The 20328-nt window shown below is 38.9% G+C and overlaps 2 protein-coding genes across 3 annotated transcripts in view; one reads left to right on the top strand and one right to left on the bottom strand.

The window, feature by feature from the left end:
* Positions 1 to 2566, top strand: part of mark4b (MAP/microtubule affinity-regulating kinase 4b) — a 52929-nt gene extending 50363 nt beyond the window's left edge. Inside the window, exon 18 of one of the 2 annotated variants that reach the window (XM_040130566.1) lies at positions 1864 to 2566. In XM_040130566.1, coding sequence (XP_039986500.1) covers positions 1864 to 2197 — 334 coding nt within the window. In that variant the 3' untranslated portion in view covers positions 2198 to 2566. The remainder of the gene's footprint in view (positions 1 to 1863) is intronic. The other variant, XM_040130567.1, reaches the window with a different exon arrangement.
* A 3601-nt stretch (positions 2567 to 6167) lies between these two features.
* On the bottom strand, positions 6168 to 10890 carry ckmb (creatine kinase, muscle b). The gene is made up of 9 exons (XM_040130724.1): positions 10809 to 10890; positions 10424 to 10536; positions 9996 to 10092; positions 9470 to 9624; positions 8502 to 8634; positions 8177 to 8348; positions 7498 to 7621; positions 7001 to 7190; positions 6168 to 6346 (listed from the first exon to the last, which is right to left on the bottom strand). Exons 1-9 carry the CDS (start codon positions 10879 to 10881, stop codon positions 6168 to 6170), a joined length of 1236 nt encoding a protein of 411 aa, XP_039986658.1. The 5' UTR covers positions 10882 to 10890.
* Between the last annotated feature and the right edge of the window lie 9438 nt (positions 10891 to 20328).

Raw genomic sequence — 20328 nt, forward strand, 5'->3', positions numbered from 1 at the left:
AACTGTAAGTGTTCGAATTCTGATGTATGACCAAGACCCGTTTTTTTTTTTTTGTGGTTGGGTTTTGTTTTTTTTTTTGTTCTTTTTTTCTGATCAGTTTCACACCAGAAGTCTTCATGGAGTATGGAGTCACACTTTTGCATGTGATCCAACATGGGAACTGGATAATAAATCCAGCACAGAGCCCTGAAGCATACTTACTCACATGTGAACATTCAAATCAGATTTTTTTCTCCCTCTTTTTTTTTCTTTTTTCTCTTTTGTGTGGTGAAGACATATAGGAATACAAATATAACAAAAGCAATTTCACATTGTTTATACAGAGAGTGCACACTGTGTAGTCAATAATCTACATACATTCTCATGAAAACAGAATAAATGTGTACTTCTCTGTTCTCCATCTTGTGAAATCAAGAACCTACAGCAATTACAATTACAATTGCTATAAATGGTTAAACACAAACATCAATACCCACCTACACTATATTCCCTACATACAGTATCTCTAAGCCCGTAGTTGCTGAAAAGAATGAATGAATGATTGAATGAAATAATTTGATACTGTTGCCTTTTCATGATGTCTATCTGAGACAACAGTCGTCATTTTGCACAAAATAATGGCTTTTCACTTACTGCATGTAGCACAATCATACACAACAATGTAATGAAAGTCAGGTATCTATCATTATTGTTGCAACACTTTGATTAGATCAAAGCTTAAAGGCACATACTGCAACCATTACAAGCACATACACTACATCTTTTTGAATCACTGTCAGTTATTGGTTTCATTTTTGAGTTAAATGCAAAAATATTTTATGAAGAATCAGCTAAAGCATTTTCATGCTTTGTGAAACCATTGAACCAGAGATTATAGAATTGGTATTGATATCTTGTACTCTTACCTTATTTATAATGTATTATTTCATGGTTATCAGTCTCATCTTATCAGTATGTTACTAAAGGTCTTATATACTTCCTCTCAGCCTCAGCTGCTCCAGCCCAGTGTCAGTCACAGATTAAAAACAGCAGGTAAACCAGCAGCACCAGGGTAACATTAGCTAACAGACTGTGTTGTGGTCGTAGATGCTGAGCATGGCTCCTTGTGGTAGATGTTCCTTTGATGTCAGATTTAAAGAAAAAAGAAATTTTAATAAGTTTCATCATGTAGTTTTTGTGTGATTCTTGAAAAATGACCAGCTTTATAGCAAATTTTATTACAAAAACAATCCATTAAAAATAGTCAGTATTCATCAGTATTTTATGAATTTATCTGTATAATATTCTATTAATTATATAGATTTAAGTATAAATTTCCATTAAAGAACAAAAATAATTGTATGATTAATCCCAGCTTGACCTAAATCACTCACATGAACAATAAATTTGAGGTGGGTATAATTTGCATTTCCACTTATCGTATTGTACATCCATTGTGTTGTTAGACTAGAAAATCCACATTTACCTAGCTATGACCTGTGTAGGTTGCAAAATGTCAAAATCCAATGATGTATGGTATTAATTCTTTTTCTTCTTCTCTCCTTTCCTGACCATTCATGTATTCACACTCCTACAACCATGCATACATTCACTTACCTACACTTGTCTCTTTACACATCCATCTCACTCAAATACCCATACATTAATTCCTTTATCCTTAAATCTGTTTATCAATTCTCTTACATTTATATCTGATCTCCTGCTCTCAACCCTCTTTTGCTATCGCACACTTTAACCCTCTCCCAATGTAAACCCCCCGTTTCAACCTCACTTTGTCCCCTCTACTTTAAATCTTCATACATTTCGTACTCCATCTCCCATTTGCATCACCCTTCCACTCCCCTCCCCTCTGCCCTCTTCCAGTCGCCATCTATCTGGGCATCAGAAAGCGGCCGAGCCCCGGACCCCCCGATGCGGCTGGGATGTGAGGGTGCGGAGCCCTCGCGACCCGGCCGAGGTGGTGCTAGCACTGCGCGAGGCGGCGCAGGGCTGCGGCTGCCAGGTCCACCTGGCCGGGCCTTTCCTCCTGTCCTGCACCCACGGAGCAGCCGGCGCCCGGGTGGCCTTCGAGGCCGAGGTCTGCCAGCTGCCCAGCGGGCTGGGCCAGAGCAGCGGTGTGAGGTTCAAGCGCCTGTGGGGGGCACCATTAGCCTTTAGAGACATTGCCACCAAAGTGTCCAAGGAGCTAGAGCTCTGAGGGCGACAGGAGGCGGGGCAGATTGATGAAGGACAGGACAGGTTGACGAATGAGGAGGGATGAGGAGGAGGAGGAACAATGAGACAGACACCATTGCCTCCTTCTCTTCCTCCTTAGGCTCCACCTCATCTGATGCGGCTAGCGATGCCTCGCCTCCGCCAAAGACCCTCTTCCTCTGATGCCACCAATCACAGCCAGAAAAACGGATGCACAAACACGGATAGACCGCCATCGGCAGACTTACGATGACCCTTGATCTTGGAGCTATCAGTGACCTACGACCCCTGCTTAAAACACGCCACCACCTCCATATTATGTGAGCCCATGGAGTCAAACTGTTGTTTTTGTTTTTGTTTTTTTTTTTCAAATTTTTTTTTCAAATTTTTTTCAGGATTTAATATTTGATAATGATGATAAGGACGGTGTTGCTGAGAATGATGGAGAGTGATAATTTGTTGTTGTTGACATTGTTATTCCTATTGTACCATATTTGTCATCATTCCTTTTTAAAGAGCTGCTATTTAAAGAAACGTTTTAATTTTTTGTGTATTAAGTTTATTTTCTTTCTGTAATGCTTTTAAAATGGGCAGACGTTTGACACCTAGTCATCCACGGGAGCAGACGTCACACATTTAAGGAGTTAGGACGCAGTCTGACCTCCGGCCTCTAGAGGGAGACATGCAGAAATGCAGAGACTTGTGACAGACTGAATGAAGCACCATGGCCTCTGCCCATCCACTGACAAAGCCCATTTTACTGCTCAGTTGGGATTTTGATGTTAGTTTGCACCATTTCTGGTAAAATGTTGTCTTCTCTGCAGGTTATCCAAACTGTGCTGATAGCTGGCAGGTGAGTTGCCTACATAAGAGCAACGCTGCCTAGTATTACAGGACCCAAGCTCAAATGTTGTAGTTCATAACCGGATCATTTGAGTTTAGGGTTTGCTCCTTACGAATACTCAACTTCGCCTGACGTTTTGTTCCTTTCTGCGTTTCTCAACAAGCAAAAGTCGTTTCAAATAATTGAAAATTACAAAACTTTTTGTTGGTTTAAAGTGCAGAGTAGAATTTATTTCTACCAAATGAAAAAACAGAATCTTCACCTGGACTCATAATTTGACAGAGTTTTTATTTTATTTCACAACAGGATGTATCAGCTGGCTCATTTATTTTACAGGAGTTTTTAATCTGGAGTTGGATATACGCATGCAAAAACTAAGTAACTAAGTAGGTTTAGTTTATTAGTCTTTCTTTTTTTTTCTTTTCTTTTTTTTATTATAAAAACAAATTTTGTCAGCCAATCAGAATGCATTATTCTGAGACAATATCCCGTTTAACTAATATCAGCTCAAGTAAGTAAAGTCAAATTAGCATTTGACTAAACTAAATTTTTTACCCAAGAAAATGGAAAAAAAAAAAATTTCAGCACATATTGAATGTTTTCATTCATTCATCCGTGCCAAATTTTCTCAGTACATACAACTGGTGCATTTGATTACTGGTCAAATGACATGGCTTTTATTTTTGACTGATCCTAGTTATTATCTGGTTTGATGGTAATTTAACACAGCATGAAACAAAAAGAAAATATCACCCCTATTGCTTTAAGGCCAGAGCAAACATAATTCAAAAACCTGATCCAATTTTAGGATATAAAGACTTTGGTCCATTGTCAAACAGTTAAAAGTCAAGCAGCCACAGATTTCTCTTTAGTGAAGGCAATGTAAGTTTTTAGAGATTACCTTCATGTTGGCTCATTATAATTTGATATATTTCTTCTCAAAACATTTTCCCCAAAACATGATTACTGTAGAGTAAATGGAGGGTTTTACTGATATACAGTATTTATTCTGGTAGCACTTTGGCATAACTATACTGTATCACCTGTCAGGATGCCAGCGCTTTCATAAGTGTAGTGCAATACAGTCACAAAGCCAAGAATTAAGACTTGAAGAAGAATTAAGACTTAATAGGGCTCCTTGTTTAATTTATTTTTCATTTTTGATATTGCTGATTTCTTGTTAAAATTCGTCGAGCACTTTTTTGCTTTTTAGCTGGGATCATGTTGTACTGTTCTGGCGGAGTTTTTAATTCATCTGCATTTTTCTTTTAATGTTAAAAATCACATTGTTTCACACATTAAAGCCCAATGAAGTGAATAATCGACACTATGAATGCTTTTCTTTCCTTTACTTACATGTACCTAACTACAATAGCTTCTTGGCATTATTCACTTTGCACAGTAAAACCAGCCGGAGAGATGACTTAAGGTTTCCCGGTAGAGGTGCCATTTGATTCCAGTGATGCCACAAAGTCATATCAAGGAAACTGTTAGAAAAAACCAAATTTCTGAAAAATTTAAAAATGTCATCTGTCTCCAAAGCATTGTCAATTTTAACTGTTTTCTTTCATCCAATATTAGATTTGTTTTCTGTTTTTAACCTCAGCGACACCTTTTGATATATATAATGTATAGATTTTTTTTCCCTGTGTCGACCAATCAGGCTGCAGCATTGATGAGAGGTCTATGACTGTTGACAGATCAGATCCCATAATTGCTGTAAGAGGTGTATGACTGTTAACCAATCAGACTCCTGCCGCATCCAACCAGCGTATGATTTTAAAAGCATGCAACATGTGCGGTGATGAGGCAGTGGTTTAAGATGAGAATGTTACCTTGAATGACCCTTTGAGAAATTTGATTCTTAAATTTTCTTTGATTAAAAACAGTTTGCTGCTCATCACAGAACAAATCAACCAACATTCAACAAAAACACACAGTCCACCAAGTGCTACATCGATCACGTGTTGCTGCATTGACACTGACGACTCCAAAATCGAAAGGTTGTTGTACTTATATAGTTAACTCTTTAAAGCCAAGCAATTATAACTTGTACTTTCAAAGTATGCAGCATCTAACAAAACACTGAAATGGAAAAGGAAAAGTTAGATGTTACAGCAGATTTGTGATCTTTACGGCTGTAAGGTCTATATGTTTATCTGTTTCATGGGAGATTTCAGCCGCAGCACGTGTCCACCACTGTCTGAAAATGTGAAGCTGTGATTTAGGGCTAGTTTTTGCAATTTGTTTTGTGTACAACTGGGCCTCACTCTCTGAACCTGTTCTCTAGATACAGTTAGGGCTATGCTTTAAGGCTACAGTTCTGTTGTATAGTGTGTTTGAAGCTGTCGCTGTTATCAACAAAAACTTAACCTATGGGCTGAAATTACAGAAACGTTCGACCTGCAATCCTGCATGTCTCCTAGGAAATAATGTGTGACACAAAAATAAAGACTTTCAACCTTTTTTTATATTTTATGTCAATTCTTTTCTCAAATATGGCTTTAATGTCTATGATGTGGCATCTCACCAGTTTCTTTGTCTAATCATAAGATTGTTGTGTTTCCAGTTAAAACTAATATTAATATTTAATCATTGTGTTTACTTTAGCTTATATTAAAATGTACTATAACTATTCATATAAGCAAAACTCTACATATCACCGTCAGTCTGTTATGAGTAGTTGCAAAATCCCCATTTGTGTTTCACATAAAGAAAACATGAGATAGAAGGTTGGATTGTTACATGGGGCGTAGTTTATTTGTCCAGTTACATTTTACAACCAAAAAAAAAAAAAAAAAAAAATTCTCTTGGTGCATATACATAGCCATTACCAGACTATGCATGGATTGATCCCAGGATGTTACAGAGAAGATGGGGTGAGGGATTATTTAAGGGACAAGAATTTAGAAAGGGGAGCCAAAGAAAAAGCAGGAAAGGAAAAGACAAGGAAGGTCAAAAGAAGTAAGAAAGAAAGAAAGTTGGGGTGTCTTCTTGATCGAAAGAAATAAGCAGAAAGTAGTCAGTTGGCCAAAACCAGTAAGATAACTTTACAACAAGGCTACCCATTTATTTTTTTTATATTATAAAAAAAACAGACATTCGGTCAGTCATTGGTTGTCTGTCCACTTTACTTCTGGGCGGGGATCATGCCATCAATGGACTCTCCCTTCTCCAGCTTCTTCTCCATCTCAACCATCAGCTTGACACCGTCAACCACCAGCTGGACCTGCTGCACCTCGGAGGAGCCCAGACGGTCGGCGTTGGAGATGTCAAACACACCACCCACGGAGGCTGTGTCCACACCACCTGGAGGGAAAAGAAGGGGAGAAGAATAAATCCACTGTCAAGAGTGGCAGTTGGAGGGGAAATGTACTGGGACCCCCATCCTCTGATATACATATTAGCTCTTGTTCCTTGATATTTTGGTGAAAATGAGCTATTAGGTAAGAGAGGCAGAAGACAATATTGCTACTAAACAAAAGATAAATGCAGCAAATTATGCAAAATAATAAAGTTTTAGAGAGCCTTTAGGTCAAGGTAATGCTGAAAACTATCAATGGCAGCCATTTTATGATCATAGCTATTTGGAAGCTATCTAGACTGTTTTATCTTAATAGATCATGAAGTGTTATGTCATGAATAATTAAAAAAAATGGATATCTATTGGTTGCAATGTATTTTCTGTTACTGTTTTGACCAGAGACATCTTTGTATCTTACTCCAAGTTAGCCTTTTAGCTATTGTAGCAGCTCAGTTTTTTACATTCAGTATAATGAATTTCCAGTACATTAAATTTCCAAATATTTCATTTGTAATGAAGACAGATTCTGTTGTCAACGCTTCACCTCCATTCAATTCAGCTGTGTTAAGTCTAAAACCACAACTCTTGAAGCTTCTCTGAAAATAATAATCTCTCACTAGCTTTGTAACCGACCCATGATATTATTTTGATTTCAGTACCTGTGCCACGCTTCTGCAGACGCAGCCTGGTCAGGATCTCTTCGAACTTGGGATGTGTGCTGAGCTTGGGCAGCTTGACGTGCACTCCACCACGCAGGCCAGTTCCCAGGTTGGAGGGGCAGGTCAGGATGTAGCCCAGATGCTCGTTCCACATGAAGCCGTGGTTGTGCTTCTTGAAGATCTCCTCAATCTGAGCAGCATAGAGGAAAGTAAAATGAGACATTATAGTTAAAATATAACTGGATGGATGTCACTAAATTCTAACTAGACCTGTCAACAGTGAAGAAAGAAATTAAACATCATGCATTTTTTTCAACAGCCATGAAAGGTCTATATAAAAGGTCTAGTGAAAACAACAATAGAAAATTGTTTTTCTCATAGAATGTGACTTGGCTTTAACTCTTGTACCCATGTTCCTAGTTGAATCGTGCATCCTTATGTGTCTGTGTAACTGGATGTTTTATGTGAAAGTATGCATGGATGTTTTTGTGTGTTACCTTCTGCAGGCCAACGCAGAAGCGTCTGAAGACCTCCCTCATGTTGCCTCCCTTCTGCATGGAGATGACACGCAGGTGATCCTCCTCATTCACCCAGACCAGGAAGGTCTTGTTGTCGTTGTGCCTTGAGGAAGAAAATCCAGCTCAGTTTCACTCAATTTACACTCAGCAGAAAAAGTTCAAGAATCAGGTGAAAAAGGTGGAAATGCGCCTTACGGAAACTGACTGTATACATTTTATAGTATGTGTTCCAAGACATTACCTGTGAAAATGTGCATAATGTGACACACTGATTTGCACAGTAGTAGGTTTACAGGATGTCACCCCATTAAGGGTGGGTATAAGGGGCAGTGAGCTGTGGTATTCATGACACACTTTAACAGATGTTTGACAACAGGAATAATCAGGATTTTCATATTTGGGCTGTGGGAGAAAGAGACAGATGGTGAAAGTTTTAAAGGTTGGCTTGGGAAGGCCAGATGGGAGATTTTAGCTCAGAGGGTGGTCATTTGTGCTTTGTTTGTATGATTGTGTGTATGTTTGTGTTCACATAGGCCCACAAAATCTGATTTTACAGTTGATTAAAGCACATACTTGATCATCTTTTTAGTTCCTACAGTCTGATTTGTAATCGGATTTTTTCAATTTCATTTCCATTCTGTTTGCCTCTGTTTCTCACCAGATGCCCCTGCCGTCGGGCCAGTCACGGGCCATACCAGCGCAGGTCAGCAGGGGGGACACGGGCTTGTCAAACAGGAAGTGATCAGCAATCAGCTGATCCTGCTCAGCGTCGGTCATACCGTCCAGGGGGTAGTACTTTCCCTTGAACTCACCCTCCAGGCTGGACAGGGCTGAGAAGAAAGAACGAGGGAAGGTGTCAAAGGCAAGGAGTCAGCCTCTGACAACTACATCCAATGCTCAACACATATTCGTGTTGTTTCTGAAAAAAATTAGTCTGAGTTAGATTGATAGATTGGCATTATTGTCATTAGTTTGACATTCACCCTCAATGGACAGCTTCTCAATGCCTCTACGCTCTCCACGGCTGTTGTGGGGGGGCAGGGTGAATCCCTTGATGCTGCGGCCGGTACGAACACGGCTGGACAGCACATAGTTGGGGTCCAGGTCATCACCACCCTAGGAGAAGAAGGCGAGAAAGAAAAAACACAACAGAGACATGATTAATATGTTTAGCCATCGTTTTTAATCTTTTATCTAAAAACTCGCTTGCTTCACCCATGGGGGATTGGCCTGAATTTTATAAAAGTTTATTTGTTTCACATTTTAATTTGAGGAGAAAAAAAAACCTTGAGATGCACCATCTTGTTTTCAAGGGGGTAATTAATAGACATTTTAACAAAAATAAATACATAAATAACAGTAATGATAACACTGCCAGACACAATAATATCATATCAAGGTACTGTGTCTACCTATAAACTAAAAATGAAGACAAGTCCAATCAAAACAAGAACAAAACAGGTAAACAAAAAAAAAAAAAAGAAAAAGATGATGAAAAATGAAAGACAGATCTGTGTTGATTGTTTGACAAAAATTATTTATCTTTTTAAATTTTTTAATTAAAAATTCTTTTTTTCTGTCAGTTTATATATATATATATAAAAGCAAAAAGGGGGGGGGGGGGTGAGAGTGATGATATAATATGGATATATATAAGCTGTTAAGTGGATAGATGGTGTTTTCAAGTAAAAAGTTGATTATTTTATATTAATATATAAGCTCCTATCTTCAGTAAAACGATTTAAAGAATGTATCAATATTTTGGGAGGCCATTTAGTAAACTTAACCTTGAAGCAATGTGACCATAAAGGTAACCAGTAATTTATTTAACACAGCTAATAAATTAAAGGCTGTTAACTTGGAGGGTGAACTTGCCAATGGAGCAATTTCCTTCATTCTTAGAGCAGTGCTGATCTCTAACAATATTATCATGCATGTCTTCTCTCCTCACCTTCAGGTTCTCGAAGTTCAGGTCGGTCTTGTGCTTGTCAGTGGGCTTGTATCCGCCGTGACGGTCGGAGATGACAGGGTCCAGCAGATCCTTGAAGACCTCATAGGACTCCTCATCACCAGCAACGCAGCCCACGGTCATGATGAAGGGGTGACCTTGGGGACAAGAGGGAGGATGAGGAAGATGGTAAACATCGTTAAGTAGTTCAGTTTTGAAGATTGTTATGTATGTTTGTTCAAAGAGTGTGTTTTCCGTTCCTCTACCACTATTGGACAAGGAATTCCTGGACATATCTAATAACAGGGGCAATAGAAAACTTGCCAGACCTCTGGTGCAAAAATTGGATAAACAGTTTCATGTCACCTTATACTGTAGGTACAAATAGTTGCTAGCATAGTTGGATTTAAAGACAATCCATATTCATAAAATAATGATAAAGTGTTTGCTTTAGTTAATATCTGGCTCCCGAAACCCTAGCCTTGCTGGTGTGTGTTAATCTCTACGATGATGACTCGCTCTTTCTTACCAGGGTTGTCAACACCGGTCTGGATGATGTCATCCAGGGTGAAGCCGCTGGGGGTGGACTTGCCTCTCAGCCTGCCGTAGATTTCCTTGTTCAGCACCTACAGCAGATGACACACAGTTCAGGTCAGTGATTATACAGTTACACGACGTTAAAGCTGTGCTGTATGACAGCAGAGTATCTTAGCACTCGCAAAATGTAGGGGGTTCCAAAAGCAGCCATGGAAATATTCACAGTTCAAGTGACTTGTCTCATCTGAGGTTTATTTTGAATTGCCCACAGAAAAGTCATGCCTTGCTAAAAAGCACAGTGACAGAATAAGCCGAGTGGCTGCTGAGATCATAATAATGTTGTGCTTGAAATTACTGGTACCTGTGCCTGTGTTATGGGTGTGCGGCCATGAATAGACAACATCAGAGTAGGATTTGTACCTTGGCCATGTGGTTGTTGTGCAGGGACAGATCGGGGTACTCATCGTCCAGGGAGAACTTCATTTTGTAGTCGTTGTGGCAGTTCTTTGCCATGGCTGCGGTTCTTACTCCGTCTGAGAGGAGACAACAAACAGAGGAGAGGAGGTGTTGTTTTTCAGAATCTGCAACGCTTGTAGAGTCATTTGATGAGACTGCACTAGAAGAGAGGAACTAATTGTCACTTTTTGTCCTCACTGTATTCAATCAGAAGAATATTACAGAAGCAGACCTGAAAAATGGTTTTACTAGCCACTAGCGACGCATTTGTCAGATGTCATTTGATGTTTCTTTGATGTAGAAATGTAACAAAGAAACCCGAAACAGAACACAGTGATCTGATGAATACCAATTTTTTCAAGGGCCTTGTCAATGATTCTTCTGGTGAAGAGGAGACACCTTCTCATTCTCTCTGTCCACATTTCTTTCTTTCTTATTTTATTCTTGCTGTCTTTTTCCGCTGTCTCTCTTCTCTCTGTCAGCTTTGCTGTCTACATGCAAAATGTGCTGTCTCCCAACATTCCTCCTCCCTCTGACTGTCTCACCACCTGCCCCCCCCCCCCTTCACAGCGAAGATTATTAATAGTGTGACTCTGCCCTCCCTTGTCCTGCACCCCTCAGCCCCTCATATCTCTGGGAGCTACAGTCTCCAGCACATTAGGATAAATGATTATCTCTCCAGTCTCACTCTATTCACCCTAAGACTAATGCTTAACGTAATTTAGTAGCCGAGCAATGCAAAACTTAGCATCGTTACTTTAATACAAGAAGCAATGAACTTTTGCAAGTGGTTAATTTAGTAATAACCGGTCTTGTCTCATTTTGTCTTGAGAAATAGTTTTGTTTTTTAAATTCTATTACTATTAAATCCTTTCGATTTTAAGGGAACTGACAGAGCCTCTTAAAGAAGGAAAAGGGCAAATTACTTTCGTATATTCTCACTCCAACACTCACCACACATCTTCAGTTACATAAATTTTGGCACTTACTGATCCAGTAACTAATGTCTAATTATTTTAACACGAATGTCTAAATGCAAAGCTGGAATCAACAGAGCTGCAGCTGCAGATTCAGCCAGAATAGAGGAGTGGAGTCAGGAATAGATTTACAACTACAAGCCATTATTCTGTATCTATTTTCAGGTCGATATCTCTTTCTGTCAGACAGAAGTCAAAACTCAGTTGCTTCAGCAGCTCGAAGTGCGTTTGACTGATGACACCTTCAACACTGAAAGGTCAGAGCTTGTATGCCTCTCAGATGGCTCCACAGGTTCTGCGACTAAATCAAGCGCTCCTAAACTATTCACAGACACACCTCAACCCTGCCCTGCAAGTGTCAGCAACAGCTGATTGTCACAGCTATTTCAGTGCCACTACACTGCCATACACTTAAGTATCCTTTTATCAGCAAATTAGTGCTACCCACATCCAAGAAACCAAGAGCGCCAAGTCTTTCAAAAACAAAATCCCTTTCACTTTCAGGCTATAGAGTGCACTAAGAGAAGATTGATCAAAGTAGATTTTAGTAGTTTCCATATCAAGAAAAAAAGGTGCAAAGCTTCAGAGGAATCCAAGACAAAAATGTGAAAAGAGAAAAGTTTTCATAGCTCCAGAGTTCACCAATGGAGAAATCTGTCTGACAGATATATGGTTAAAAATGCTTCCCCCTCTTAGAGCGATATTCAGGAGGTTTGGTCAGGGAGAAGTTTTTGTCCTTACTTATATGGAAAATCACCACAGTCTTTCCAATGGATTTATCAAAAAATGATGACTAATGCATCGTTTTGCTCTTTTACCTGCTTAAGGAGAAAAAGAAAGCGGTAACAGATCCCGGGATCAGATCCTGTCCACCAAATGTAGGGGTTGCCCAACTCTGCCAGGTGATGGACTTGAGCATTTATACCACGATCTCTGTCCCTATTGGCTGACTGGGCTTGGGGTCCCCTCATTTGATTGGTCACAGGGGGTCTCGTGTGCCCGGGTGAGTTTCTAAAAGGCAAGAACAGACATCACACAACACTCAAGACGAGAGACGAGGCAACAGCTGCAGCTGCCCGGTCCAACCTTTCACCCTCAGCCTGCTCCTAGTCTCTCTGATGGTTTGGACACTTAGTCTGGGACGCATGTACATGTACTGTACTGAATCTGTCCTCCATGTTTCATAAGTGTCCCGGGGAGTCGATGAAGCAGAGTATCTGGAGTTTTGTCTGTCATCGTATTTAAGAGTTAAAATAACCAATTTGTCTTAGATTACAGATTGAATTTCATTGAGCTGTGGCCCTCTCACCTACCAATTTGCTAAGTGGAGATGTCTGCATGTGTGACTTTAAGAAATGTGTACTGCTCCCTGTGTGAAATGTCATGTAGTGATACATAGTGACAGGCTGTCAAAACTCAAGACATTTGGCAAGTCAGAAGAAGAAAAACATAAATTCCAGTGTCTTTTCTCCATATCAGAACTTATATGTATTTGTAAACTGTTTTCTCGGCATACACTTGAGTGTGTGTATCTTGTGATAACCTCAGAGGTTTAGTCAATCATATTGTCCTGACATGTTTTAGGGTATTATTGCTTTGTAGCCAATGTAAAAGGCCATTAGTCAAATTTGGGCTCACAGAAGGTTACAATCGGAGTGAGATCTGACTTTAGTTGTAAAACCTGTATTGTACAAATGCCAGTGTCAGTTGGCCCTGACGGGTGATGTGACAGACCTCAGTAATCTACCCACAGACAGATATTAAATCACACACACAACATGTGACAGAGGAGAAATTGCGGGGTGGAGCTGAGAGACACAGTGACGCAAACAGCAGTCTCACAAAAACACAACAGAGAACTGGAGGTCAGATGTTTCATATTATATAGATTTCATGTTTAATAACAGTTTTTGCTGATTTTCTTTTTTTATAATTTCTATTTATAACAAGATTAATTATAACAGAAATACAAAAATTATTGTTCAAATTATTGAAAAATGTATCCATTACCGCCTCAACCCAAACACCCCTGTATCTTAAAATACAGATAAACAACTTCATCAGCAGTCATTATTTATCTAGTAGTAGATAAATATGGTATGGTATATGGTGAATACATAAACCCAACTGTAGTTACGTATATATATATATATACATACATATATATATATGTATATATATGTATATATGTGTATATATGTATATATATGTATATGTGTATATATATGTATCTATATATATATATATGTATATATGTATATGTATATATGTACATATATATGTATATGTGTATATATATATATATATATACATATGTGTGTGTGTGTGTGTTCTGTCAACGGCTCAAATGAAAAAGATTTTTGTTATGTTTAATATAGGAATGAACTTCTAGATCAAGTTCTAACAGACAGATCTTATGACATAAAGAAATTGTAACAAGCACTGTTTATATGTTATATAGGAGGAAATTTTTGTTTTTTAATGTGAGTTGAGAATAATATACACAGTTTTGTGTTAGGAGTTGCAGTGTTGAGCATTCAAACTTCTTTTTTAGCAGTTTTGAACACTCGAACCTGCCAGAAAATTTGGGTGGAGAGATCAAATAAAAGACAGAGCCGGTATGTCTAGTTGTGTGTACAGAAAAAGGGGGTAGTAGTTGTGACTTGAAGACATGGTTAGTAGCTTTGCCAAAAAATACGAGGCTAAAATGTGCCGATTTAAACAGAATGGCACACACTTTAAAAAAAAAACGCCCAGGTGATCATTTAAATGCTCAGCGCTCTGTTTTGGTGTACCACAAAGTTTTGCTCTAGGCCTGTTGATACTCTCTTTTTGCACACACGCCATCATTTGAAAATCTGGGATTTACATGCCTTGCTGATGACAATCAACTCTACATACCAAATGACCAGGCCCAGTTCAAAAATTTAACTTACGATAAATGTGATAAACTTGCTTAATGAATTGCATGTCAATATTTCATTTTACCAAATAATCAATGTGCAGGAACTTGAATCAGATGTATGTCCTCTCATGCACTCAGCTTATACCGACAAATAGCACACATTCTACAGATTTGTGTGTGTGCATTTGTGGTTGTATCCATCCGTTCGGCTTGATTTTGTAACCGACAATTTGCAGGTGACCGTGTTCACGATCTTTGAGTCTGAGTTCCTTTGCTCTAAATCAACACACAGGCTCCAGTTTCACGGCTTTGGTTTGACCATCCACACAACTTTCCAAATTAGTCTTTTTCCATGTCGCTGCATGTTGCTCACCTGGTGTGAACACTCTCATATGAATGAGCACATGAACACGCACCTACTTATTACCATAATAACCAGTCACAGAATGTTAATTTAGTGCAACCACATGCACATAACCTCTTAATTAGTTAGCAAACTGTAAAATCCAGTTAATGTTCACTATAAAGTACAAGCCAAGTAAGATGCAAAGTAAAATGGCACAGATTTAAGCTTTGACTGAAAAATATTTTCATATTATTATTCTGACACTAATGCAGAATCTGGGAATTACCATCAAAGACTTTTAGCAGCCTAAAGGGGTATAGAAACTATTTTACATATAAAAGCACTATTTTACCCCTAACTACATTCTTTACCACTAAACCCCATCGGTAAAACTTAAAGGTCATGCTGGCTGACGTGCGATATGTACTGTGCGTATCTTCTGCCCATTCAGACCAGTTAGTTCTGTAGCTCGTATGCCGCTGTGGCACAGATCCAGTATCCCAGTTTAGACTGTCACCGTATCCCCCAGCACTCCCCACACACACACACCCCCATGCCACCTGCCCACCGCAGAGCCAAACAGCCCCAGAACCCTGCAGCTGCCCCACGGAAAACTGGCACCAAGGACGGTTATGTAACCAGGAACATTGTGCGAATCATTTATAATGATTCCAATCTGAATCTCATGAGCAGAATGTGCAAAAAATCAAGACAGTTGAATATTTTTATTGGCTCAGCGTATACTAAATGGCATGATATTGAATTGAATACACTTACTTAGTGTTTGTTTCTGTTTTCAGTGTTAAAATATAGTATTAGAACAGATGCAAAGTAGATCATCCAGGCAGCATCTTGAGGAGATAAGGGGAGGAAATGGTTTGCACAGCCCGAGCTGTATTACAGTCACAAATGAGATTGTAAAGTTGGTGCAGTTTGCGTGCGTGCATGTGCATACATGCAAGCATGCAAACAACTTGCACAGATTGTTGCAATCCATTACAACAGCCTTTCATTAATTCCAACCTTTGTGAAGATGATATTGGTATATATCTGTTGAAAGGTGTTGATTCACAAATACTTTATAAAATTAATATACAAGTATGTGTTTCGGTTAACTTGTTTAGATGCATTCAGTGTGTGAGACAGCACACAGCACATACAGTACATATGGGATGTTGTGATATCCAAGACGTTTATACAGTTTTGAAGTATTCAAGAAAATCTTAATGCAAGACTAAACTCCTGTCTGCATCTTAATTTTAGTATCACATTTTCCAAGTTGCTGGTTTGTGTTGGTTGTGTTTTAGTGCTGGTTCACATCAGTTATGCATTCTGATTCCTACAAAACATATTAAGTACTAAGGCAGGAGTCACTGAGACACAGTATTATATATACACAGTATTTTATAAACCCTTGTTTGAGCTGGCTGGCAGTCTGATAACAGATTCTTATTCAAAGTAAAGGCCTGAGGGAGCAATTGAGGGTTATATGCATTCACACATTCACACATGGGTGGTGCCAGGAACAAGTGGAAGTCTTAGCCACTGACGCACATTTGTGATGTTGTATGTGCATTATAGAGCGTCTTATGGCTCTAAAATTACCCTCGTGGTTCCTGTTCTGAGAGAATGAAGGGACTCGGAAAACTGGTTTAATGTGGAACCTGAAGATGCAACGACGAACTAACCTGAGCTCAAGGTGTGGTCTGTTTCCTGAATTTTGATTGTTGTGTTTTTTTCTTGGTGTTTACCATGACATTGTCTCTCAAAAACTCAACATCAGTGTTTTAAACTTGAGCTGATAAGAAAAAAAAAATCACTTCATAATTTCAAATATAAAGACAATACTTCCTAAACTCAAAGGAATTTGCTTCTCTTATGAAAGAGATCCGCGTTCCCTTTCATAAGAAAAGCAGCAGCCAGGATGTAGGACACTCATGCCTTCTTTGGATTCCTCACATTTGACATACAATTCCTGAGCCAGAAGAGGAAAAATCATGTTAGCAGTTTGAGGAACCCACTAATAGACTTAGACATTTGTAAGGCGACTCTGTCAACATGTGTGCATGTTAAGTCTGACATGCAGTGAAAAGTGCTGGAGTGGAATGAGCACGGCTGAATGCAGAGGAGTGACCGCGTTTGGGCCAATGAGATGTGAGGTTTAGCGTTTGGTTGTACACAACAGTCTATAGTGTCAATCATATGTGACGAAAGGGTTGGTGTTCATGATCATGTGTTCCATGTATATCTAGGTTTAGGTTATCAAAACACTCGGTTGACATCAGGGAAACACTGTGGTCTTATAGACCCCAAGTATTGACCATTTATTGAAAAGACAACCCTGACTTGAAAGGGGACTCCACAGCTGAGGTGTTGGGGAGTAGAATTGCATGTGTGAAAAAAGTTGGGTTTTTTTGCAATAGAGGGATAAATACTTGAGTCAGCATCCGTTGGGTCTGAAGACCACAAGTCTGAAAGGTAAAAAAAAATCTGGTGGTGTGGAGTTTGAAAGGAAGTGAGATTACCAGACCTCTGTAGTCCACTCCTCATCTCTGCTTGAGGCTAGTGGCTCATGGCAACATTAGCTGCTCCTAGCATAACACACACGAATCATAGGCCGAACTGTCAGTGGCCCAGCTGTAGTGTGGGTAATGTAGGTAATGTAGGTCCAAGTGTGCATGGAATGAGAAATATAATATCTCTGATATGAGAGCAAAAACAATTTATGTTTGAAGTGAACAGTTTGTAGATTCCTTATACAATAGATGCTTCCTCATTATGTAAAATAAAAAGCAAAACCTGGGTGGAATAACATTTTCTACTAAATGCATTTGCTAATGAATTTACCTGAACAGGTTGTCAGTTGTTGTGTCAAAAATGTAGAAAATATACTGTACATTTACCTTCAATGAACCAATGACAGGTACAGTTCTCAACTCAGCGTCAGCTTTGGGACAAGTTGACACTGGGCTGATACCGACAACAATAAAACATACTGTGATTGAAACCAATTGACTGTATTCTTGACCGGATTATCACTTCATTTGTGTTAGTCGGTGAGTAATCTTCTCCACACAGCATGGCTCTTCACAAGAATGTGATCACACTCATCTCCATGAAATTGAATTAGATCTCATTATAAGGCCTCTGAAGTGACTCGCCAGGTGGTGCAGCAGACACCTGCTAACCTGCCAGAACAACAAACACATGCAGGAGGCTCATCATCTTTATTTCAGTCTTCATGATCTTTTCACCAACGCATTTCATGGATAACATGTTGAACGTAAGAGCTCTGCTACACACACTTTACAGAGGGTGATCATCTCTTGATACCTTTGCCTTTGGTATGTCTACGACTAAGTATCTGCAGTTTGCAACCACTCTGTTTGGTTCCTTAAGTGGTCAACAGTTAAACCCAGTAATTATCAATAAATGAAAGTTACAGGACATTTTAACTTTATCTTTACTGAATGGCCAAACAGAAAATAGAAAATATAAGTTTTTTTTTTCATGTGTAACCACTGTTCTGTGTATGTAAACTATGTGTTTGTTGTGATGTCTCTGTGGTTTGTCCATGCTCATATTGTATATGTTTGTCTGTGCACAGGTCACTCTTGAAAAAGAGATTTTGATATCAGTGAGACTACCTGTTTAAATAATGGATTGAAAAAAAAAAGATATTTAATGATGCAGAGCACAAAATGATTCTGATATTGGTTTTTGGTTAATACTAGTGACTCAGTGTTTGCCTCACCAGGTGAAACATTTTCTTGCTGCAGAACTAATAATGACCAGGATTATAAGACATTTTAGAAATGCCAAAACCTGATTCTCAAGATGAAAAAAAAAAAAAAACAGTTGCCAGAGCAGTGATCAGCTTCAGTTTTTGCACTGTCATGTATCACGTACTTATTTTCCACATAATTTGCTACATTAATTCGCTGTATTGTGAAAATTTGACAGTTGTTTATGCCAGTTAAAGTCTCCTTTGGTTGTGTTTTCTTGAGTCTAACACTGTTTAACAACAGAGCTCAGTGAAAGTAACAGATTTCACTCTTGAGCTGATCCAATCTTTCACAAAACCTGATGGAAAACTCACAACATTCACTGCAAGCACGGTTTGGCGTGAAGCTCGTCAATGTAGTTGACAGAACACATTTGTCACTGTAACCGTCCGTATTCATAGTTATCTTTAAGATGATATCATCAGCAAAGGACAATTGACATAAAGCGGGGGGATTTATTAAATATAAATAGGATCAGTAATATTAGAAAGATGACAGATCATCACAAGATGCACAGCTTTAAATGTTGTGTTCTCATTGTCCAAATTAAATTGGATTGTTGTGCATATGGGTGCCGAAATTCCTGAGGGAATCAAACTATTGATTATTCACCCATCTGCACCAAGCAACGTCAGAGTGTATTTCAAATTAAAATGCTGGATTATGTACTTAATTTATCTTATTTTTGGATCATAGTTGTGAATTTCTGTGATATTTTTTTGTTTGTGTGTTTTTTGAGAAGGTGACAGTGGAGAGCTTACACTGAAACATGAGCTACCTGAGTAAGGCATGATGGGATAGGGGGACACGGGGCGGGTGGGAGTCATGAGGGGGTTGGGGCTGGACCATGGATTTCTATCTTTAGTGCCACCTCACCAGGTCCTCCAATCTCCAATGCCAGTTCTACCGATTGAATTGCATCGACTCAGCTGTCAGACTGTCCGTCCTTCCTTCCATCCCTCCATCCATTCATCCGTTCATCCACTGTCACTTGACCGGACTGACCAAATTCATATTTCTTGACCAAAGCAGCAGGATGGCTGAGAAGAAGAAAGAATAATACAACAATATAGACATGGATAACAATATGGATTTACATACACTATCTGTGATATACAGTATATGACTTTAAACAGGAAGCAGAAACTTTGAATTTTTGCTCTCGACTTTGTCTTATTAATCATGTCTGTTCAAATTTTGCTTCAATTTTGACACACACACACAAACACACACAAATGGTTCTACTGTGTGTGTGTGTCATTGTTCCCATTCATTCTATAAGTCATTCATTTCTAATTTTACATCAATGGGAGGTCGGCCAAGACAGCTGTAACATTTTAACTCTGCTGAGTTCTCCTCTGTGTGTGTGTGTGTGTGTGTGTGTGAAGTCTGTGTGTGTCTGTTGCATAATTCTTTGATCATGTGTGTCTACAGACATATTTCCATGCAGTTATGTCTATCATGCACACCACCATGTCCACGTCTATGTGCACACACACACACACACACATATCCGCCTGCAGCCCGCGCATCATTCCTTCCCGCTGTCAGCTGTTTGTTGGGTGCCAGCAGCAGTGTTGCATTGCCAGTGTGAACTCCAACCATGTTGGTGTCTCATCTCATTTCAGCATTTATCTAATTTCCTGTACTTAGCAGCTTCTAACCTAACTCACCCACACACGTATACATACATATATATATATGTGTATATATCTATATATATATGTGTATATATGTATATATGTATATATGTATATATATATATATATACATATATATATATATATATAGCTTTGGTTGACCAGGTAAGGTGTATTACTGTATACAGTATACTGTATTACAACAAAAATCAGTGA

The sequence above is a fragment of the Xiphias gladius genome, chromosome 7, assembly GCF_016859285.1.
Source record: "Xiphias gladius isolate SHS-SW01 ecotype Sanya breed wild chromosome 7, ASM1685928v1, whole genome shotgun sequence".
In the NCBI taxonomy this organism is placed as follows: Eukaryota; Metazoa; Chordata; class Actinopteri; order Istiophoriformes; family Xiphiidae; genus Xiphias; species Xiphias gladius.

Excerpts from the sequence above, each read along its gene's own strand:
- ckmb (XM_040130724.1), bottom strand. The coding sequence starts at position 10,881 with ATGTGGACAGAGAGAATGAGAAGGTGTCTCCTCTTCACCAGAAGAATC. Across the intron at positions 8,635-9,469 it reads TGAACTTCGAGAACCTGAAG|GGTGGTGATGACCTGGACCC; the intron begins GTGAGGAGAGAA and ends TTCTTCTCCTAG. Across the intron at positions 8,349-8,501 it reads TGAGAAGCTGTCCATTGAGG|CCCTGTCCAGCCTGGAGGGT; the intron begins GTGAATGTCAAA and ends CTTTCTTCTCAG.